The sequence below is a fragment of the Aspergillus stella-maris genome, assembly GCF_047715825.1.
Source record: "Aspergillus stella-maris strain CBS 113639 unplaced genomic scaffold BDV14scaffold_26, whole genome shotgun sequence".
Lineage (NCBI taxonomy): Eukaryota > Fungi > Ascomycota > Eurotiomycetes > Eurotiales > Aspergillaceae > Aspergillus > Aspergillus stella-maris.
Window position 1 is genome coordinate 240,432 of NW_027396820.1, and position 21,989 is coordinate 262,420.

General features: G+C 51.2%; 8 protein-coding genes across 8 annotated transcripts; 4 read left to right on the forward strand and 4 right to left on the reverse strand.

Annotated features, from left to right (window-relative positions):
• The first annotated feature begins 30 nt into the window (after nt 1-30).
• On the forward strand, nt 31-3,068 carry BDV14DRAFT_57810 (THO complex subunit THO1/HPR1). The gene is made up of 7 exons (XM_073777075.1): nt 31-352; nt 417-495; nt 546-664; nt 720-1,403; nt 1,456-1,605; nt 1,653-1,966; nt 2,023-3,068. The coding sequence occupies exons 1-7, from the start codon at nt 113-115 to the stop codon at nt 2,435-2,437; spliced, it is 2,001 nt and encodes a 666-aa protein (XP_073628322.1). The 5' UTR covers nt 31-112; the 3' UTR covers nt 2,438-3,068.
• Nucleotides 3,069-7,304: 4,236 nt separating this feature from the next.
• BDV14DRAFT_57875 (homeobox domain-containing protein) lies at nt 7,305-9,952 on the forward strand. The gene is made up of 4 exons (XM_073777076.1): nt 7,305-8,494; nt 8,542-8,679; nt 8,732-8,861; nt 8,917-9,952. Exons 1-4 carry the CDS (start codon nt 7,914-7,916, stop codon nt 9,760-9,762), a joined length of 1,695 nt encoding a protein of 564 aa, XP_073628323.1. The 5' UTR covers nt 7,305-7,913; the 3' UTR covers nt 9,763-9,952.
• Nucleotides 9,953-10,581: 629 nt separating this feature from the next.
• BDV14DRAFT_173096 (putative copper resistance protein Crd2) lies at nt 10,582-11,872 on the forward strand. The gene is made up of 4 exons (XM_073768685.1): nt 10,582-10,926; nt 10,999-11,094; nt 11,154-11,480; nt 11,544-11,872. Exons 1-3 carry the CDS (start codon nt 10,758-10,760, stop codon nt 11,222-11,224), a joined length of 336 nt encoding a protein of 111 aa, XP_073628324.1. The 5' UTR covers nt 10,582-10,757; the 3' UTR covers nt 11,225-11,480; nt 11,544-11,872.
• Nucleotides 11,281-13,020, reverse strand: BDV14DRAFT_57885 (uncharacterized protein). Its single transcript, XM_073777078.1, has one exon. It carries the CDS (start codon nt 12,837-12,839, stop codon nt 11,448-11,450), a length of 1,392 nt encoding a protein of 463 aa, XP_073628325.1. The 5' UTR covers nt 12,840-13,020; the 3' UTR covers nt 11,281-11,447.
• On the reverse strand, nt 13,021-16,912 carry tof1 (putative DNA repair protein (Tof1)). The gene is made up of 4 exons (XM_073777077.1): nt 16,793-16,912; nt 16,493-16,730; nt 14,324-16,438; nt 13,021-14,275 (listed from the first exon to the last, which is right to left on the reverse strand). The coding sequence occupies exons 1-4, from the start codon at nt 16,874-16,876 to the stop codon at nt 13,203-13,205; spliced, it is 3,510 nt and encodes a 1,169-aa protein (XP_073628326.1). The 5' UTR covers nt 16,877-16,912; the 3' UTR covers nt 13,021-13,202.
• A 205-nt stretch (nt 16,913-17,117) lies between these two features.
• On the forward strand, nt 17,118-18,337 carry BDV14DRAFT_173103 (3-hydroxyacyl-CoA dehydrogenase family protein). Its single transcript, XM_073768686.1, has 3 exons — nt 17,118-17,336; nt 17,385-17,484; nt 17,543-18,337. The coding sequence occupies exons 1-3, from the start codon at nt 17,208-17,210 to the stop codon at nt 18,271-18,273; spliced, it is 960 nt and encodes a 319-aa protein (XP_073628327.1). The 5' UTR covers nt 17,118-17,207; the 3' UTR covers nt 18,274-18,337.
• Nucleotides 18,317-19,389, reverse strand: BDV14DRAFT_57916 (uncharacterized protein). The gene is made up of 2 exons (XM_073777080.1): nt 18,576-19,389; nt 18,317-18,517 (listed from the first exon to the last, which is right to left on the reverse strand). Exons 1-2 carry the CDS (start codon nt 19,130-19,132, stop codon nt 18,361-18,363), a joined length of 714 nt encoding a protein of 237 aa, XP_073628328.1. The 5' UTR covers nt 19,133-19,389; the 3' UTR covers nt 18,317-18,360.
• On the reverse strand, nt 19,390-21,314 carry arp6 (actin family protein). The gene is made up of 4 exons (XM_073777079.1): nt 20,728-21,314; nt 19,954-20,662; nt 19,842-19,904; nt 19,390-19,786 (listed from the first exon to the last, which is right to left on the reverse strand). Exons 1-4 carry the CDS (start codon nt 21,218-21,220, stop codon nt 19,648-19,650), a joined length of 1,404 nt encoding a protein of 467 aa, XP_073628329.1. The 5' UTR covers nt 21,221-21,314; the 3' UTR covers nt 19,390-19,647.
• Nucleotides 21,315-21,989: the final 675 nt, after the last annotated feature.

Here is a 21,989-nt window from a genome sequence, read left to right on the forward strand (position 1 = left end):
ACAGAGCCGCAAGCTGCAAGAACGGCCTACTTTCAAAGCTCCAGTCCCGATCCTCGATCATTCGCGACGTCTTCACCTGCATCACCAGCACCTGCTGCCGCCGCCTCTAGAAATGGCGAACGCGGATGTTGATGTGGTCAGTGTCTACAGAACGCTGATTGATTCCCTCCTGGCGAAAGCAGAACAGGCCAAACCAGGGAAGGAGATCGAGCCTCCGCTGACGGAATCGCACCTCGGAGAGTCCTTTTGGCTTGTACAAGGTGAAGACGGGGACCTACTCAGACAATTAAGCCAGCAGACTCGATACGCTGCCGTGGAAATCGCTTTTAGAGAGAGATTCTATGGCCTTCTCGTTCGTCCTTTGATCCTCCCACATCTCGGCTTGGAAACGGTCCCTAACACTACGGTTACACCAGGCCACCGCAGCGATCGACGACCCTGAATTTGTTCGAGTATGGCATCTGCTCGATATTATTTCAGTGTTCTCCGACAACGGTTCGTTTTCGCCTAGCGCACGTATTTGATGACGGTCTAACGCCAACTAGAGCAATGCGAGCCCGGCCTTATATTCTGGTTGACCGAGGAATTATTAGACAGCCAAACCATTGAGGGCTGTCGGAAGATTTTTGACTACCTCGAGTCGCGGAGGGAGCGGAACACCAAGGTACGATCCCCTCGAACTATAATCGGTCGCGCTGCCGCTAACCCGCTGGGTGAAGAAACACTTCAAACAAAAGAACTTGATTATCCTGAGATCCTGCAATGAACTGCTTCGAAGGCTCTCACGTGCGGAGGACACGGTGTTCTGCGGTCGTGTGTTTATTTTCCTTTTCCAAAGCTTTCCTCTTGGGGACAAAAGCGCAGTGAATCTCCGCGGCGAATATCACACCGAGAATGTCACGACTTTTGATACGATTTCTAAAGAAAGCAGCAGTGACGGCGATGGTATGGATGTTGATATGCCGGACGCCAATGAAACAACCGCGGCAGCTGAAACGCAAAATCAAGAATCGGGAGCACAAGCCGTTACCGAGAAGGACGACAGAGCGCCCGGGCATGACACAGCCACGACGCCCAGAGTTACCATTTCCCACCCCGGAGGGAAACCCCAGGAACGACCGCTGGATCTGGACACATTGTATCCTATCTTCTGGGGCTTGCAAGCTTATTTTTCTGCACCGACGAAAGTTTTTGATCCCCAACACTTTGCAACATTCAAGACGGGCCTCGAATCTACACTTACGGCATTCAGGACCGTCAACACCGACCTTGAGACTTCTAATAGCAAGACGCAAGAAGAGATTCGGAAATCCCACAAGCGGAAACGCACCGCAGACGGGCCCGAAATTGCAAGCAGTTTCAATCCGAAATATCTGACTAGCCGGGAGCTTTTCGATCTTGAGGTATTCTCTCAGAAACATGACACCCCGTTCATGCGGTTCTGACTCTAGCTAGGTCAACGATACAGCTTTTAGGCGGCATGTTCTGGTTCAAGCGTTGATCCTACTAAATTTCATGCTCTCGCTTACTTCAAAATCGAAGGCTAAGTTGGCAGATTTGACCAACAAGTCAGTCCTATACGGGTTTGTGCTCAGTGATGAAGATGTAAGGTGCTTCCCATGTCACTTTGTGCATTCAGCTAACAGTTATAGGCTCAATGGGCGGTAAAAATGAGAAAGTCAATTGAGGGTTATCTTCAAGAAGGCGCAGGAGGAAAGTTCTACTATCGTATGGTTGATACGGTTCTATCGCGAGACAAGAATTGGGTACGCTGGAAAGCTGAAGGGTGTCCTCCAATCGAAAAACCTGCAGTCTCGGTGGATGAGCATCTCAGCGCTCGTGACAAGGCCACCAAGATATATGCCAACAAGCGTCTGCGTTCTTCTCCCATGGGGTCCCTTAACCTCAAATTTCTGTCCGAGAGTGAATCATTGTCTGGAGGCGAAAGGCTCAAAGAGCCCGAAAGGTTTGTGACCTCAAAGCAACTCAAGTCGATTGAGAATAGTCATTGACAAGGCTTAGATTTAATGTACCCACATCCGAATCTCTGATGCGAGTGATCGAGGATGTCGAGTTCGACATCGACACAGCGCAGACCAAGGAGGACAAAGATACTGCGGCCCAAACAAAAGCAAGCAAAACCTGGCTGATGTTGCGACTTTCCGCAAAGAACAAATTCGCGGCCTTCGACAAGATTGATGATGGCAAAAACCTGAGAACACTTTTCGAAGCTCCACCATCTACTGAGAGCACGACACAACCCGCTACCAGTACGCCACAGGAGCCTACGACGAAGCAGCCTCCCCAGGAGGATCAGACAAATGGGTCATCGCAGGATCAAGCAATGGACGGGGGAGCCGAAAATACTGCTACACCTGCTGAGATCGAGGCAGCTGAACCGAACCAGGCCGCGACCACTGATGCACCAGGGTCTTGATGGACGAAGCACACACTCATCTCAAAAATCCGCAATCTCCGAGGGCACTATTGCAATTGGCGTTGTTGGCGCTCACTTGGCCGATCATCTGTATGGCGCAAGGTGTCTATGCGTCTTGACTCCTTGAGCTGCAGCTAGTGTGGGATGAATCACCAGAGGAGTGAAACCTGCGGAGTCGGTGCTCATTTCCTTGGAAATAAATCCAATAAGTGTGGACGTCAACAGGACGTGGCCAGGGTCCTGCAATATTCGACAAGGGCCTTTAACGCCGGCCTATTGGTTAGCGCTAAACGATACCATTGTGAGGCAGCTCTGTCTGCTTGCATTTGCACCCGATCGCGTTCTAAGGTTATAATATCTGCATGAGCATCGTCATGTCGTGGCTATTGGCGTTAACGTCTCTGCACGATGCAGGCCGAATGGTATCTCTTGCATATCTGATGCAACCCACCGGCGGCTAACGGTTGGCAATGGAGCTAGAACGGTAATTATCACATCCTTGGCTAATCATTGTTTGGGATTGCCAGGACTCTAGTCACCTTTCAACGCAAATTCTCCAGTCGGCATTCTACCAGGTCTCTTGGTTAAATCGCCAATTGGACCTGTATGCAAGGAGTCGAAGAAAATCAGAAATCAGCTGTCAATTACAGGGTCATCAAAGAGATCCTTCAACCTTCTTGAGTTCGTCTATACGGATCTCGGCAGAGAAAGTCTGGGCGCCTTAGCTGTTATCAATGAACTCCAACAATGATCACATCCAAAGTACTTCCCCTAAAGTACCTGCATTAATTAGAAGCCCGGACCTCACCTTGTATGGCCCTGAAGAACAACGTGCATAAACATCAATTTAGTCGAAACAGTCCAGCATGATGATCTGGCAACCTGACAGGCTCAGACAGAGTGATGGCAACGTGACGGCAACGTGGGGGAAAGCATGGCTTTTCCCAGGCGGTTGGAATACGCCAATACGGAGGAATGGAAGCGCTGAAGACTGCCACTGACTCACTGAGACCTCGGAGGCGAGATTAAAGGGTGCCTGTCATGTTTCACGGTAAAATTAGGCCCGAGCCCTACCCGTAGGTTACGGACGCTGGCAGTTTCGTTCTTCGTGTCTCAGTAGGTTGAGAACCTAGGGTTTCAATCCATCCAGTCTCCAGGAGCTCTACATCAAGAGCAAGGTGAGGGCCGCAATTTCAGAAGGTAAACCGATCTTTTGACGGCAACTAAGGGTATCAGATTGCCTGGCATGGTTTTCGATGGAGCTACCGCCGCTCGAGCCTCGGCGAGCCTCGGTTGAATGCAAGATAAGGCACCGCTGGATGGAGCATGCCCTGGCTGTGGCGTTTCACCATGGCTGATGACCCGCACAGACCAAACAGCTGAGGAACTGAGGATTCGTATGCAGTCCCAGAAGAGCTTGGGCTCAGCGGGAGGTCAAAATGAAGGACAGAGGTTCTCCATCTAGGCGCGGCGCGAAGCCTTGAACAAGATTGCACCGAATGTCCATGACTGGCCGCTTCATTCATCGTGGGTTTGTCTTTGATCTCCTTCCCCGCACCGTTGCCACACGATGCCACTGCGATCCAGGATCAGCGTCGATGGCCTTCTCTGATTTCACGCCAGAAGGAAGCTTTGACGCGATCAGGCCATAGTAGTCTACCACTTGGGCTCTTCAGGCTAGGGGCTTACGAAGTCCCTCAGTCCCTGTCTCTCCACTTTCGGCCCAGTCAGCTTCAAATGGAAGCCTCCTGGAATCCTGTTACCAAAGTACCCGCTCACCGTCTCAAGACACCAGGTATACGCACGCACTCCCTGAGATATCAATACGTCTAATTTCGAAGTACACGCCCCTCGGAACGGCCATCTATCTAGTTAGTCGGAATCGCCCGCTAGACTCGACGTCTCCGAGATTTCGCCTGGAACCTTGCCTGTCTAGGCAAGAAACCCAGGCTTCCAGATCACCGCCAGCCTCGTCCTGAAGATGACCGTCAGTATTTCACACCCTTTGCGGACTAGCAAGGGGCACGAGTCTCACCACTGGCCAGCAATTCTCCGAGAAAGCCAAGAATCTAACGCCTTTGTGAAGCATTTAGAACCTCAGACGCTTCTATCGTGTTCCACGGGGTTACTCCCTCGGGTTCGTATGAACCCCGTGCCTGGAGTCCTGGACACTCCGGGTCCTCATCCTTACCTTGGAAGTACCGGCACTTGGGTCATCAGAAACGTGCCGATTAGCTATTGATTTCTTCGACCGTAGACGTTTTACTGCAAGCTTATCCTCTATCTCCTGTTTCAACCGTCAACAACATACCCGACAGCAAATCCTGGTACGAACTCATGGACTGTGGCCATTGCGAGCTGAACCCGAAGTCTGAGCGATGGCTGCCCTGGAACAACAGTTCCGAGTACGTGTGTATCTTGCGGGCAGGTACCCCATCCGCCTGTCAAATCCTGCTCTAACCGAGCTCACCTCAGACGCTGGACGTCTATCAAGTGACCCACCACGACTCGAGTTCCCACTCACGGCTTCTAGACTAGAACTCGGGATTTTGCCTCTACTCCAAGGCTTACCAAGTGTTGTACTCGTTCAGTTGTTCTAAGTTGCCTTCGGCAGACGATCTCATCCACATTCGCGCTCTTTCATGACTCTTGTTCTCGTCTGCGACAAGAATGTTTCATGCAGGTGCGATCTGTGGAGGCTGTTCTCCTGGTCGGCCCCGTCTGCAAAATAGCCAGTGGAGACCGTAGGCTGGAGACTAGAAGCGTCAAAGCCGTTGACAAGCACACGATTTTAGCGCCCTCGGACAGTCTCGGCCCAGTATCCGTTCCAGTCTACTGCCTAACTGGATTCTGTGGGCGGTTTGCTTGGAAAATGAACCCAAGACCACTGGGCCTTGTGGCAGTGAATTGAATCTGGTGATCTATCGCGATTTGGTTTTTGACTTCTTGATCAATTCAGGCCACGCAACATGCTATCCTATATACAAAGTATATGCTATCATTTATGTACATAGTCCTCTGCATCTGGCTCGGTAAAATTAGCCAGGCTAAGCCCAACGCGGCAAGGAGGCCAAACTGCCGTTCAACCAAGTTTCTCCGACTCCATTTATTTGGTGGAATTATTCCTCTTCCAGTCTCCCCCTGCTGGCCTTCCTGTTCCACGGTCCTGGATGACTTCTAGCTATGATCCATTTGGATCCTTCCCTAACAGGACCCGTCCTGTTCCTGGATCCTCAAACAAATCAGAAACCTCCTTCATGCCAATTCCAGGAGGAGGCCTGATCTTCGCCAATTCCTGCTGCTCCTGCTGCTGCTGCCACCGCGGCTACGCCCCTCGTTCTTCCGGGATGGATCACGCATTTCCGCGTGGGAGCGTGGGAGGAGTCCAGGTTTCAGTGCTTCCTCGTGTCGTCCACCCTCACGTCACCTCGGGACGGCGTGTCTTGGCTGGCTGATTGCGGGCAGGGCGGCGCGCTAACAGGGCTTCGACGTTAGGGCCTCTGGTTTCGATCCGGGCGCTGTGTTTGGTGGATTCTAGACGAAAGCACCACCTGCTAGCCTTGCACGTCCGAGACGTCTTCCACATGGTCTGCGGTCTGCGGTGTAGCAGCCTGCCATCACCTCCGACGGAGTGACAAACAACAGTCTGACAGGCTAATCACCGCGCACTGCCTGAGTCGGGCCCGGCTCCGACAGACCAGGCATTTGCGAGCAAGGGTCCGTTTTTACCTACCCCTCTGAGCCCTCACCAAAAGGATTACCATTGGCGAGCAAACAGTAGTGGGTATGAGTCTAAGACTGTCCCGGACTCCCCAGTTGACCCGCAGGGCCGCAACCATGAAATGGATGTACTGTGAATCAGGAATCATCCCGGTTTGGCGTCTTCGTTCCACGCCCGAAGGGCTGCCAAACCAGCTTCGGCCTTTTGACGGGCTGACCCTATCGATGAAGGATGAACTCTCGCGAACGGCGGCTCATCGCCAGTGTCTATATTCTATGTTCGTGTGGAAATTGGGCAAGCGTGGGTAGTTTCTTCTCGTTGCTTGGTGCACTGCACGCCAGCACCTGCCTCGGTGCACCATCGCTGTCTCAAATCGACAACGACAGTAGTAGCCCCATTTGTGGAAGTCAATCTTCGATCGCCTACCCTCTCCGTGTTTTCCACTACTGGGCTACCGCTCCCCAGTCTAGAGCTGGCTACTGACTACGACTGAGAGAGTTTGTCTGCTCGCCACCTCCGTTCTTCTCGAAAACCAAGGACATGGTCGGACCTAAAATAATACCACCTTATTATCTTTGACTATTGCTCTGACTCTGCTTGACGTCCCACTATCAACTCCCACGTTTTTCTTTTCTATTTTACCTGGTACATCTTCTTTTGATTGGTGATCCGTACGACGTTGCCTCGAACCCCAGATAGCGCCAACGTCTTTTCAATCCAAAACATCTTGCAACGAACCTTTATATCAGCACCATTATTGCCAGATTCTACTCTCAGTAGTAGCTCCGCAGAATAGACTACCGCCGCATCACTCTGCTACAATTCAAATTTTGTCAGAGTTCTCAGCCAGAGTCTCCAAATACCCACCATTCTGTGACCCTTTATCCCGATTAGCCCTGTAAGTCCCGCAGGCACATTCTGATACCTCTAGGAGCATGGCTCATACCTGTAGCTTGGCGTGCGATATCTGTCTCCGAACGTTTTCATTGCGTTGCCGGTTTTCCTTGAGCTGCCTCCTGCATTAGGCTCTGCTTGTCATTCGTCTCCAGGCCTGTCAGCCTGTCATCAGCCGGAGCAAACCCTCCTTGACAATTGCCACCCCTCACTCCTGGCACTCCCCTCTCCTTCACTGGCACAAGTGACAGATCCTGTGGATCATCACTCTCGGACTTCGACCACAGTCCTGGACCTAAGCGCCGGTCTCCCTGGTCTTGTTTTGGAAATTCGATTACTTTGATCTCTTTGTCCTGACCCGCTTGGCTCAGCACTGTTTAATCTCTGCTCCTCCCTCCTTCCTCCGCAGGCGCCGGGAGGCTGGAGTGCTGTGGCCACACTCAGGACCCAACTGTGGAATCCAACGTCCATTGCCTGCTGCCGACTTGTGGCGATCTCAGTGACAGCTAAGATCATCCTTTCATATTTTTATAGGAAACAACCAGGCGGCTAGAATCGCTTTCTATTTGCCAGCCATTGATTCGGATGATAGTCTGAAGACCACCTAAAAGTTGACTGACGACGAACTTCTCATTTACTTCATTTACTATCATCACCCCTGCATCTACTACTTTTTGGTCCTTGGCCCTTTCCTGAGGGATCCGACAGAACCTCTCAGGTCCATTGTCTCTTCAGTGACCCTTTTCGGAGCTCATCAGTGCTTGTGTATTTTTGTGCGCTGAGTCTTTGCACTCACTACGCCGGCGTTGAGATTGTTTCTGCCCAACCTTGATGGAATAGGCAGGTCAAGGAGTCACGACCATGTCAGTCAGTGGCCCCTGTGCCTGGGTCTCAACGGTGCCATCACCAGCTACTGTTCATTCACCTGCCATCACGAGTTCCTGGGCAGCAGTCTCCTGGAACAGCGAGCAAGCCCCATCGAAGTCCAGAGTGAACCTCTCTTCTCTACCTGGAATTGGCGGAGTAGTAGGCGAGGCAAACAGAGCATCGCCTGTGGAAATGCAGAGTGCTGCAGGCAAGGCTGAGAATGCCTTGCATATCCAATCGGCTGGAACATCTTCCAACACATTAAACTACTCAGCGGAGGACGTGCGTCTGGACGGAGTGGAAGGCCAGGACCCAAATGCCCAAGGCAAGGCATTGGCAAGGACGGATCTCGACACCCTCAACACCGATGATCACGGAACGACAGACCCCCAAACTAGCAACGAGCTATTCAGCGTCAAGTCGGAAATCCCAGAGGAGATGCACGAGGATGAGAAGGACCACAGCGAGATAAATGCAGCTTCTTCGGACGATGATGGAGCGGGTTCGTCAGTTGGCGACGAGAAGAAATCTTCGTTAGACATGAAGCTTGATAAGAAGAAAATGAAACGGTTCCGGTGAGTGAGCACAAATCCAATTTTCCGGCCATTGCTAATTTTTCAAGCCTCACGCATAACCAAACGCGGTTTTTGATGAGCGAATTTACCCGACAGGCACACCCTGATGCCGCGCACCGAGAGCGACTTTCGAGGGAGATCCCCGGTTTAACACCACGCCAGGTCCAGGTTTGGTTTCAGAATAGGTATTTCAGTTTTTTGAGGGAAGCGCACTCTCGGTCTCTAACACCTGTTCAGACGCGCCAAACTTAAGCGACTCACGAGCAACGATCGAGAGCGTATGCTCAAGTCCCGAGCGCTCCCTGACGACTTCGACACTACCCAGGTTTTACGGACACCTTTTGGAAGCAGGGGTCCTTCTGATGCGGTAAGTCTATTGTCTCTGTTCCCGTTTGCTACTAAGCTAACAGGTTCACTTCTAGGGACTTCTTACCGAAGGGCTACCGCGCTTGACCGACGATGAATATATGATTTCTCCCTTGAGCTCGGCCTCAACCAATGGCCCGGGCTACCCTCCAACCTCGTCAGATAGAGGCTTCGAGAACTACCAAAATCGAGGAGCAGCAGCGACGGTGCCAGACTTGAGGAGCAGCCGCACTTTCCCTTTCCCACGGTCGAGCAGCTTTTCCGAGTCTTCTTTCAACACAGGTCTCCAATACCCGAGCCGGTTTGCCAGACCAGGCGAAGCCTTGGGTCACGCTGGGATACAATATCGACGACCAATGGACTACGTGATGAACCGTCCTGGAAATGGTATGATGGTCGGCTATGATCAACACCGTCCAATGGAGGGCTCAGTTTCGCCAAATGGTCAACCGGAAACGCAACTGCCGTACGGCATGGACAATGCTAGTGAGTCTGCAAGCTCAAATTTTGAGACTCGCCATACTGATTTACTGTGCTACGTGTTAGGTCCTCAAATACCCAGTTACCAGTCTTCCCTATCGATGCCTGCCCCGAAAGCTTACAGTGGAATTGAAATGAGCTCGCACATGCAGCACCCTGCCAGAACCATGCCCACCCTACAACACCTCCCGGTTTCGGAAGCCCCCGAGTACCGTCCCTATTCCTACGAACAACACCCGTACAGCATGAGCTCCGGTATCCCGTTTACCCAGGCTAATGCCTCTAGCCTCAGTCTACCAGCATCATTCCCCTCGGATTCGGGACACGTTGCTGTTAGCAGCTCCCCCGAGGAGAGGATGAGCAACCCTTCGCATGTTATGGCCAAATACAGCCAGGGCTATGAATATGCAAACTACCTCTAATCCGCAATCCACCACACCTCTATTAACCTCGACTCCTCTACCATACTTTTGACCCGCCTGAGATAAACCTACATCGACAGCGATTCTCCTAATAATAATGCAGACCGTGATCCGACCCGATCTGTTTAATCGCCAAAAGAACCTTGGACCCTCTTTCCAGTACATAGGCTGCTGCTTGGATATACAACCTTTTATTTTCTTCTCGCTTGTTTTATTGAATACTTATTGCCTATTGGTTGCTTGTTTGCAAGGCGGAAAATCATTTCATTGGTGTTGGGATTCAGCGCGTTTTGCTTGCTTGCTTGCCTGCTTGCTTGTTTGCCTATTATATTTGCTGTTCTATATTGCCTGACTTCTTTCCAAAAGACTTATTTGCCATAATGTTAAATATTCATTGGCCAGCTTTCTTCAAATGCGAATCTGTATTCATTTTTTCTAGCAGACGAATCCTTCAGTCTTTGAGTCAAACACATGGACCACAGCTTAACCTCGCCACCAAAACCCGGACATGTAATCCTGTAGCCGATCCAACCAGTAACAGCCTTCGAATATGCTGCAGAACAGAGGGTGACAGACGCTGCCCAGTGCACAAAAAGCAATTACTCACCTGCCAAACCCACAGCGCTGCGAAGTATACAATCGCACCAATCACGGCCCCCCAAATTCTGAGAGGCCATCCGGCACCTGACAGTTCCGACCAATCAGAACATCCATGTTTCAAAGCAATCTCGCCACGTGACGAGGGAAGCGCAGCCCTGCTCTTTCTATAAATTCAAGTGTGCCCAGCGCTTTGTTTGCTTTTGTTTCTTATCTATCTACAGTCAATCAGCCAGTCTACTCAGGATATACTCATCTTTACTACCGTCCAACAAACCAAGCTACTTGTTTTGTCTATTGAAGAATCTCGCAACGCGTCTCAATACTGAAATCGGTTTATCAAGTCACCTGACGTCATTTCTATCTACACCACTACCACCTCTATACAATCAATCAAAATGGTCCACCCCTCCACTACCTGCTGCAAGACCGGCAACGCCGCTTCCGCCGGCGGTTGCGTCTGCGCTGCGCAAGCAAAGTGCTCCTGTGGCAAGGAGGCCGCCCTGAACTGCTCGTGCGATAAGTCTGCTTCTGAGAATGTTACCACCGGAGCTAGATGTTCTTGCCGTATATATCCTCCTCGCCTCTCATCGGAATCTGAGAATATATGTGATGGGACTGTGCTAACGTGGTTGATAGGCTCTCGTCCTGCTGGACAATGTACGTGTGAGCGGGCGGCTAGCGAGAACCAGGCTGTGAGTGGGAGTGCTTGTCCTTGTGGGAAGAGGCCTGAGGGTATGTTTTTGATTCTTTGAGTATTTTAGTTGGGGTTGGTGCTAACTTGTGCTTTATAGCTTCTTGCACCTGCGAGAAGGCCTCTGCTATCGAGTCGTCTCTTGAGACGGACTTCACGACCAAGGCTTAGATGTTGATGATTGGAGTTGATGGGGTTGGTGTTGGTGAGATCGGGGGTGGGATTGTCTTTAAATTATTTCTGTATTGTATTATCTATTTGGGCCGGCGTTGCATGGAGTCTGTGAGGCGAGATTATGATACGACGCAACATGCATCTGAGCATTCAGTAATAGCCATGAGTCAACATTGAACAAACATTCGCATCAAGGACCAGCTCCCAAGTACAACTCCTCCTAGTCCATCCACCGATTTCCAAACTGCCGACTGTATGCATCCCGGAAACCCCGCAAACTTTCACTCGCCACATCAGTAACACAAAGATTTTCTAGCACCATAAACGCCCGTTTCACTCGATACGCAGCCAAATCACCATCATTCGAGCCCTGAAGCGGTCTACAATAGGCCGAGGGCATCTCAAACCCCGTCGCGATATCCGGCGCATGAAAGGAGTCCTCGTAGTGGAAAGCGTTCGTGAGCGTCGTTAGTCGACCGAGCCAGTAGCCCTGCGGCATGGCTATTTCGACCTGTGTTCCTGGAGACGATCGTCGCTTGGGACTCGGAAGCCTAGTTGGGATTCGGGCCGGAATGTACACGGTGTGGTATGCTTCCCTTCTTGGTGGCGGTGGAGGTAATGGTGGTAAAGGAGGTATAGGCGTTGGGTTCTGTGACCAAGAGGGATGATACACGGGCGAGTCATTCTCCTTCGCTTGTCCATGCTCAAGTCCAAGTTCGAGCTCGAGTCCATGCAGATTCGCCTGCGGATGATAAATCTTCTGCATCTGGCTAGGCGGTTTCATGGGGCTCGAGCTCAAGTTGTGTTTTAGCATGGGGAGCTTTGTTCGTTGCGGGTCTTGCGCTTTGAGGTCCTCGAAGCCTTTCGTTAATCGAATACGGCGAGGTGATGCCATTGTGATTCTTGTTTCTGCGCGGGTGGTCGTTCCAAGGGAAGCGATTCTGTTGCTGTGGGCTTGGTAGAAGCGTGGTTGGAACTGCAGGTGGCTCATACTGTGTCGCTTGTCTCGCTCTTTCCCACTATGGTTATGTGCTTGTGTCTGTGTTTGTAGCCGTGCCTGTGCCCGTGCCTTTGGCAATGGCAGTGGCTGCGACTGGACTTGGGTCTGTACCTTCCGTCCATCATTGCGCTGCGCCGAAGGTCGTCTGATAACAGAAAACGGCCTCGTCAAGCGCTCAGAAGTGTGATTGTTGTGGTTGTCCACCTGCCTCCCAACCTTCCTGGTCTTCGTATTCGAAATATCCCACGCTCTCAAAGGCGAAAGCACACTCCGTCTCCCTTCTCGCTGATACATAGAGTGCGAGTACAGGTCATCCTTCGGCTTCTCAGTCGGGGTGGGTAGCCGTGAGGACGTAAAGATAGATTTGCGAGTGAAGCTGAGACTTGTAGCGGTCTGAGTGCGCGGGAGAGGATTGAGACGCGACGCTAAGCGGCGGATTCGGAGGGTCGTTGTGTTACACGGTGCAGGTGCAGGGTCGGGGATGCAGTTCTCTTTCTCATCGAAGTGGTCGTGGGTGGGCTTGTAGTTGGTGCGGTGGAGGGGGGCTGAGGCATTGCGGATTGAGAGGAGAGTGCCTCGGGTGGAGGTTTTGGGGTCTTTTTTGAAGGGCATTGAGGATTGATGCTGAATTCAAAAGACTATGTTGGTAGTGGGAAAGGAGCGTTGTGGGGTTGTTGTTGTTAGAGACCGTTGGTGTTGCTGAGGGTGTCTGTCATTGTCACTTCGCAAGAGGTCAATTGGAGATCAGATCAAAATCAAATGAGCATAACACAGATGGAAGGCTGGCATGTTTACTTGGAGTGGAGGAAAGCACCAGTAGTAAGCAGGTGTCAGTGTCAGATGCACTCTGAGTACATTCACTGACACACACTAGAGTAATGATTGATGACTATACAATTATGCCATAGTTCTATGTTCAGCCCAGCCAAAAAACCAAACTCCGCATGTATGATCATGAATAGTCCATAGCGCTCCTTATTCCGAGTCGCTCTCGACAACAAACCCAGCTCGCATGCGCCTGCGATTGGGCGCAGCCATTGGAGCATCTTTTTCGTCATCCTCATCAGCAGCCTGCCCCCCTTGATTAGGGCTAGAGGCAACATCACTCTCGTTGTCGACATGCGGCTCGGTCACTTTCTCACGGTCCCGGCTGAACGCAAGGTCGTCATCAAAGTACAGCTCCTCTTCTGCTACGGCTTTCGATTCCTTGTCCAGGTCATTGATTTCGTCTGATGAGGAATCCTCTGATGAAGCCCGCGAGGGAATGGCCGTGGCATTCATGAGGATATCACCATCGTCATCCGGCTCGGCACTGCGTCTCCTTCGCTTGCCGCTTGTTTCCTCAAATTCAACAGCAGCAGCCTCGTTTGCACGCTTTCCCCGCTTCTTTTTGGACTTGCCCGTTACCTCCTCGGTTTTCCCAAGAAGCAGCGCCTTTTTGATCCGCTCCGACTGCATCCTACCTCTTTCTTCTTCGAGGCGGAAGAATTCCTGGTCTGCATCTTCGTCACTCTCCTCATCACTGGCGTGCACGAACAGATCACTCTTGATCTTCGCTAGACGTGCTCGAGTATTCTCTTGCCGAGCCTGGCGACGCTCTTCTGATATCCCTTCATCTAAGGGCTCCCTCTCGCCCTTGTCCTTGCGTTTCTTCCTCTTCTTTTTCAGTTCGTCGAGAACGTTGGCTTTGTTTCGAGGGTTTGGAGGGAATAGTGGGCCATCAGGGACAACATCTTCGCCTTCCGAGTCTGATCCAAAATTGACATCGAGAGTCGTTTGTTCGGCTGCTCCTCTCGGTTCGTGGCCGTATTTCTTACGCAGCAATTCGCGAGGGTCACGTCCGTCTGTTTCTCCAACAACCAATGCTCTATCGACGACTGATTTTGAATCGCGCAATTCGGTTGACTTGAACTCTGAAGGCACAACCCAGGAAATACCTTCAACATTCTCGTGTCCTAGTCGTTCAAACTTCAACAGCGTCATCAGAAGCCGAAGCTTAGCATTGGAGAACATAGCTCTCTTGAACGAATCGTCTTGCGGTTTGACATCTAGAATGAGTTAGCAAATAGAACTTGCAGTAGGGCTAGGGCACATACTTATTATAGGACCCAAGGCACTATTGCGCTCCCCAAGGGCTTCATCTTGGTCATTCGCTTCCCAAGCTTCTCTTTCGTCTGCTGCCGACCCCAGGACCTCGCTGATCCACTTAACAAACGAACCCTGTTCATCCTTAACTAGCGCAGCTACCACAATGCTGAGCTTCTCCTCCACAGTTGAAGCTGCCTTGGGGTCAACCTCAAGCTCGGCTGGAGCCCTCTTGCCAGGTCCTACCGTCTGCTTCTCAAAACCGTATTCGAGATAGAACGCGGTTGAATTGATCTTGCTGAATAGGAGCTCCGTAATCAAGGCAGGCCGCTGGTCAAGTTTCTTCAAGCACCTACGAATAATCTGTCGGACCAGCTCCTCCCATTCCTTGAATATCGGATTGCTTGAATCCAACGCACCGGGCCCTTTAATCATGCGGTAAAAAATGTTGAGAATGTCGACTCGGAATAACAGCACAGACATCTCTTGTTTGAAGGCTATCCGGTAGAAGTAACGGTGGGCGCGTTTCAGTTGCTCTATGCTCAATTCCTTGTAGAACTTGGTGTAGGCCACAAACGTATCGACGCATTTTTGATTGCAGACTTTGGCGGCAAATCGTGTAAAGTCGAACTTGCGCTCTCTGGACATTCTCTCTGCCTCGACGAAGTCTTCGTCTTCCGACCCCTGTTCCTCATCATTGCCCTCAGGGTTAGGCTGCTCCTCACGCTTTTTCTTCCTAGCCAGCCGTCTTGACCGGACTTGCATGTCGACGTTTTCTTTGGAGTAGCGTTCCAACATCCGCAAGAACACATGGCACAACTCAGTACACGCGTCAAGGTACCCGAATCCTTGATCTGTGTATCCACGAATGATGGCTATGATACGATCATGCGTCGTTTCCTCGTAGAAAATTCGGTTCTGGATGTTCTCGGCAATTTCCTGATCTTCTTCAAGGGGTGACTGTGCCATTTCCTGGATGGTCAAGAGAATCTGAGTGAAACAGCACATGGCCGCATTTAGATCCTCCCACTCTTTGTTGTCAAGGCTCGCCTGCATTGACCTGTTCAAGAAGACGAATGTTTCTTGGTTGAAGACACCAGCAACTAGGCCGAAACTATCTGGCTCGAGCTCCTTGCCAGGCTTTTCACTTTGGGCGTGCTTCTCGCGTTGGCGCGCACGGCGACTTCGCTCTGCTGCAAGGAACCAGGATACTGTGTACATGAAGTGGCGCTTATTGACGTCAAGGACGCGAACTGATTCTCGTTCAATGGCCTTCCGGACATGAACAAAAAGTGGGTTGAATCCGGAATCCAGGAACTCTTCAACGAAAGTCCGCAGGTTGTTCGTGGCAGACTGACTGATATGCACTGGGGTATTGAAGTCATTGTTCGCAGTCAGTTCCTGCAACTTTCGGCCGCGTTTGGGCTTATTCCACTTTTTGCTCTGGTCCATCTTGTACAGCGTCGTCTGTCCGTCCTTGAGAACATCCTGGCCAGATACAGTCGACACCTTTGCGTCATCACGCTTCACCCAGATCATTGTTCCAAATCGGCCATGTCTGGTTGGCGCGTTTTTTGCATACTCTCGTCGTAAGGATGATTCTTGGTTCAAGAGGTCGTTGAGCTCGTCGGTGCGCTTGGCGCTTCGCTGGACTTCATTCATGAAGAGCTTCTCAACGTCGATTCCCTTGACAATATGGAACAGTGTTTCAAGAAGAGGAATATCCAGCATGTTGAAATCCGCACTGACGTTCGAGCACATTGTAAGCAGAAGCGCAAAGACGTCTTGGTCATGGAACGCGTTGATTGTCGCAGATCTCGAGGTCTCTTCCTCCTCGCCTTCCGCCGCAAGTCGAGGATTCACAGAGATCATCGCAATGTTCCGCAGTAGGTAAAGCATAATCTTGAGTATTCCTTCGTCTCGAGCCGTCCGTTCTGAGCGTTCAATCGCCATGCTCGGCAGGCCGATACGGATGATAGTGCGCAGTAGAGTGCATATCCCGCCTTGAAGGAGACCTCGTTTGTATTGTACCTGAGCTTGCTGCAGGTATGGTATGTGACGGTGATGGTTGATTGTCATTTCTCCGTGGATTTCGAGCGGCCATGTCAACGGTACTAGCAGTTCGACTTCATGCTGTTAGATACTTCAGGTCCTCAATTAGCCGACGCGGAATCACTTACCACAAGCCAACGCAATCCTTGACATGTATTTGCTCTGCTGTCCATTCATCCACCAGAGGGACAAGATTTGGATAAGGTCGCCATTGACCAGGTTCGCTTCTCCGAGACATCGCGCAACATCCATGCGGTTGAACTTCTCATCGTACAGTTTCAGCCATCGCTTTATGTCGCGCAATACTGACAGAGCATCATCTCCAAGCACGTATCGATCCGCATCTTCGCCGTTAAAACCTCCGAGCTAAATTGATTGTCAGCTAACAATTATTGCGGCGCAACAGATAAGTAGACATGTAAACGCACAGCAGTGACAAGACCATAGACATGAGACCGGACGTCCGGATCAATGACTTCAACGGTCTGATTTAGGGGCACTGCTTCCTCCATCTCGGCCCATGGATTTGTATCTGCACTTCGTTATGGTAGTTCATCGCTCATGGTCACCATCCCAACGCCGCGAAATTGGCCAGGCCCGCGTTGATATTCAACCAATCATCACGCGTATGTCACGCGTCACCGCGTTGGCCGGCGGGAGGCTCGGGCATGCGGAGAAACTAAGCCACCGACAGCCGAGGATAGCCGATGACGTCGCATCACATGTTCCCCGTTCCCCGGACTGTTTAGATGCGGGCACTTGAAGCTCTGGTTCCTTTATTTGACTCCTTATACCATTTCTCTGCTAGGTGCTCTGCCGGTATAGTCTGTGGTAACTACAAGGATGCTGTCCTCTTCAATTCGTGTGCTCTGCCGAAGCAGCGCTCCAATCCGCTCTCGAGCATTCAGCACATCTCGCGCCGTCCATGCTGCCGAGGTCAAGTCGCTGGGAGTCATTGGCGCTGGACAGATGGTTTGTTGAGTTCAGGAATTCTAGAGTCATAGTCGCTCACAGCTCCAGGGTCTCGGAATTGCTCTCGTTGCTGCTCAAAAGGCTGGAGTCCCCGTTACATTGGTCGATACCTCCCAGGCGTCTCTTGACAAAGGCCTCAAGTTCGCGGGTACGCGAATTCTCCATCCGGCCGACCGCCTTGACACTTGCAACTGACGCTAGTATAGACAAGCTTCTCGAGAAAGATGTCTCCAAAGAGCGCATTACGCGGGAAGCCGCAGACGCCGCCCGCGGCCGCATCACATCAAGCCTCAAACTCGACGACCTCTCTTCAGTCGACTTCGTGATCGAAGCGGTCCCCGAAATCTCAGATCTCAAAACATCCATCTTCACCAAACTCTCCCAGATCGCACCGAAGCACGCCATACTTGCAACAAACACCTCCTCCATCTCCATCACCAAGATCGCGGCCGCAACAACAACAGACCCGACGGACCTGCAGGCCCCCTCGCGCGTGATCTCAACGCACTTCATGAACCCTGTTCCTATCCAGAAGGGTGTAGAAATCATCGCGGGATTGCAAACGTCCAAGGAGACGATCGATACCTCTATTGCGTTCGTGCAGCGCATGGGCAAGGTCGCTGCTGTTTCGGCGGATTCGCCTGGGTTCCTTGCGAATCGCATTCTGATGCCTTATATCAATGAGGCGATTATTTGTCTCGAGACTGGTGTGGGTGGGAAAGAGGATATCGATAGTATCATGAAGAACGGGACGAATGTGCCTATGGGACCGTTGACGCTGGCGGACTTTATTGGGTTGGATACTTGTCTGGCTATCATGAATGTTTTGCATGGAGAGACAGGTGATAGTAAGTATAGGCCTTCTGGACTTTTGAAGAGGATGGTTGATGCTGGTTGGCTGGGGAAGAAGTCCGGGAAGGGATTCTACGACTATTAGGAAGATTTGTACAAGAACAACTCATGACATTCTAATCTATCTGAATCCGCCAATAATGACTCGATATACCAAGTTGTAGATTCGCAATTAGAAGCAAGGTTGAAATTTTGGCCGCGAAAAAGGTATAGCAAACGCCCTTCTGAACGCCCGGGCAGTGTTGTTAATTCGAGTCTTGACCGTTCGAGCATATTCGTTCCAGTAACATGCACATCGGCCGTTCGCCCTGTTCTTACCACAAACATAACTAGACACAGTCAGTATGATGGAATCTCACTAGGGGACAACGTAAATGTTCGGCTTACCAAAATGTAGCTCCGCATTGGCAGTACATGGTGTTGCAGCTATCATCCGTCTTCTCGGTAAGCATGCCGCATCGATTACATTTCCTCCATTTCTCATCACGAGCTACAGCGAGGACCTGTGCTAAGCTCAGATCGGCAGGCGGACACTCTCCTATATGGCTATGTCCCCGGCACCGAGAACATATTGCTGCGTTGCAGTGCGGACAGGCGTAGGTCCGCGACCTAGTAAGTCTCGTGCCCTTAACGCGAAGCTGCTTCCGGGGTATCCAGCTTCCGCACGATGTATCGGGGCAGTACCATCTTTTAGCGAGAGGCGTTGTTCGTTCTTCGACTCTGGACTTGAGGGCTGCCATTTCCTCTTTTGATATACATCGAAGAATACTCTTTTCAGGTAAGGGCCGTTCACAGCAGGTGGGCGGGTAGCTGAAGTGGGCTAGCTTGCGCACGCAGTCGTCGCAAATGGTATGATAGCAGGGGAATTCGATGATGTTCTCTGATGGAACGCGCTCACTGCAAATAATACAAAGCCAGTCGTTATAGTTCGCTCTGAGGAACATCAGTATATGGCTTCATGGTGCATGGCAATACGTGATCGTGAGGTAAACTAGATTATGCTTACTCTTGGTCCATCTTCGACTGATAGATAGAATCTGACTCAGGTATTCAAGTCGTCCACACTTGAAGAGCCACTGTAGCGAGCATCTTTCTTGGGTATATCATTAAAGATGGTTTCCGTCCGCTGTTGATAGTAGGGGTGCTTGGCGGAGTAAGGCTGGGCAACTTGAGCTGCCACACTTTGCTTGTCTGATCTGGCTTTCGAAAATATGACCGTCATGCAAAGGTATTTCAGGGCCGGTCATGCGCATGGCAACTATCGGTTTCGTCACCTCGACTCGACAGACTTGACGGTTGACCGTGTCGGACCTTTGGTCCCGGCCAGTCGGACCACGCCTCGGGCATACGCCAAAGCAAACCCTAAACATGACAGGTAAATTATGGCGTGAAGTTACGAGGGCTCCCTTTTGGTTCTTTCCCATGTTATGCATGTGCCGGCAATCATGGTTGTATCCATTTATAGAGCACCAGAGAACTTCCGACCCGTCCATGCGGATCCATTTTCCTGGTATTCCTGGCGAGTGATTGCTACACGCTTTAGCTCTTCTTTGTTCGTTGCAAGGCGAGATGCCCCGAGCCAGGCAGAACGGACTGGACTAGTACCAACATTTAGCAAAAGTTCAAGTGGTAGGCAAGAGGCTAGCAACTTACTCTTTAGCTCGCCGAGCCCTAACCACGCACTCAGCTGAAGCGATCTGGCGCAGTTCAGTTTCCCTATGCACATCAGTGAGAGATCCAAAAGGAAATATATGGTATTTTTTACAGTCTTTCCATAAAGCCAGGAAGCATTGAGTTGCCTCCAACTACCAAGACATTGGCCAGAAAAGCCGGGTGCATCCCGGTGGGCAATACCGAGAGGCTTTGGAGGATGATATCTGGTATACCAGCCGAGCTGGAGCCAATGTCACTGGGAGTAAACAGAATCTCTGGAACGGTAAAGCGCTCGTTCCCCAGAACCAAAACGTCTTCAGAAATTTGCTCCGCACTAGCACCAGCAAGAACGGCCTTTCTCTTTTTGGAGCCTAGTAGAGGATCGTGCGGCCGCATAAAGCCCCTCTTACCTCCATTCGGATCTGGCAGGACGTAGTCTACCACTACTCCGTCCCCGGAATCGGGCTGTCCGCGCTTCCGATTTCCTTTCCACGTCTTCTCCAGATCCCCGCCAAAGTCACTGCTTACGAAGCAAACCGCCTCTTTGACTTCATTCATGATATATGTCTCGTCGACCATGTTGTATTGCCTCATAGAGACCAGCTCTTTGAGGTAGTTTGTCAAATGCTTCCCGCCGAGGTCGAGTCTCCGGATACCTCGTTGTAGTGGCTGCCCCTTGTAAACTGGCGTGACGATCGTGTGAGAGTACCCTGAATCGACGACAAGAAGGCATTCAGTAGGAGAGACAGAGGAGCCAGGCTCGGATATAATAGGATCATCGAATATTCCCCGAAGCTCGTTCCAGGCGTTCAACGACGGGCCTAGTTATTCGCAGTCAGTCAAGGTGTGCCTCCTCAACATCAAGGGATGGGATCTCGGGCCTTACCAATACATCGTAAATATCCCCCGAATCCCCATTCCTCCATAATGATTTCATCCGCATTCTTCTGCAGCGCTGGCAACGCATTTGGAGCTTCTCCAAAGATAATCGTCACATCTTCCGGATCCGCGATTCGAAGCTCCGGCCGCACAGCCTTCTCATCAAAGAACGAGCTCTCCCATATTTCCTTCTGCGCTTCCCAGTTTACAGTGTATCCCTTCTCCACTGGCCGTCTAAACAGCAATTCATTCAAGTCGGAGACATTGGCGTCGATCTGCGCGCCGACGTAGATTCGATTGCCGCGGGTTTTAGCAATCGCATTCGGTATAGCGCTGCATGCTGAAAGGGCAGTTTCTTCATCGTCTGGTGGCGCTGACCCAGGCGCGTAGCCGGCTTTCATTGTGTATGCGCCATTGTCGATGATGAATGTTTTGTCGGGGAGGGATTGGGGTTGGGGGACGGCATTCTTTGCGGACGGACGCGGTTTGGTGGTGCCCATTTTGTGGGCGTTGGCAATAAAGCGCGATACCAGTTTACCGTTGGTGTAATTAGACGGTCATCAACGTGGAGATGGGGATCGTAGGGCGGTGGTGACGCGGGTGAAGCTCGAAGGAAGCTTGAAGCTCGGTACGGGACTTTTGAGAGCGGAAAGCGGGCGCCACGGAGCCGCTGATCGCCTCAATAGGAAATGTAGGGCTCAATTGTAGGGCGCGCTCTTGATGATAGAACAAAGCCATGTAAATATATTCAAATCAAGGTATTAGACTCGTGCATGACAATGACATGGATCCTGCCCGTTGATCATAATATCCTGGCACTCGTGGCTCAGGACTCTACTGTTAGAGCTCAGGCACATCCGACCCTGGCGCGAATTTACCAGGAACACCGGGCACAACAATCATATGCGAGTGGTAGAATTAGCTTCGCCTGATATGATGAGATGTGTAATATTGACTATCAGATATTCACCGTACGTGACAGATTATGGGTCGGCGGTAATGCGACGGTTTAATCGCAGTACAGTACTCAACATATATATCGCTCCCGGTCCCGACCACCTCACGATTATTGCCGAAGCAAAGGCTTTGCAGTCATAACCTGGATAAGCATCAAGGTGATTGACGGCAAAATAAACTGTTTTTATGCTCGTATTGCATGTATACTATAGAGTTCTCAAGGCCTGTTCCTGAGCGTGGCGACAAGCCCTGATCGGCAGCCCCGCAGTCAGGTGCAGAGGCTCAAATAAAATTCTCCTCCGCGGCCTTCAA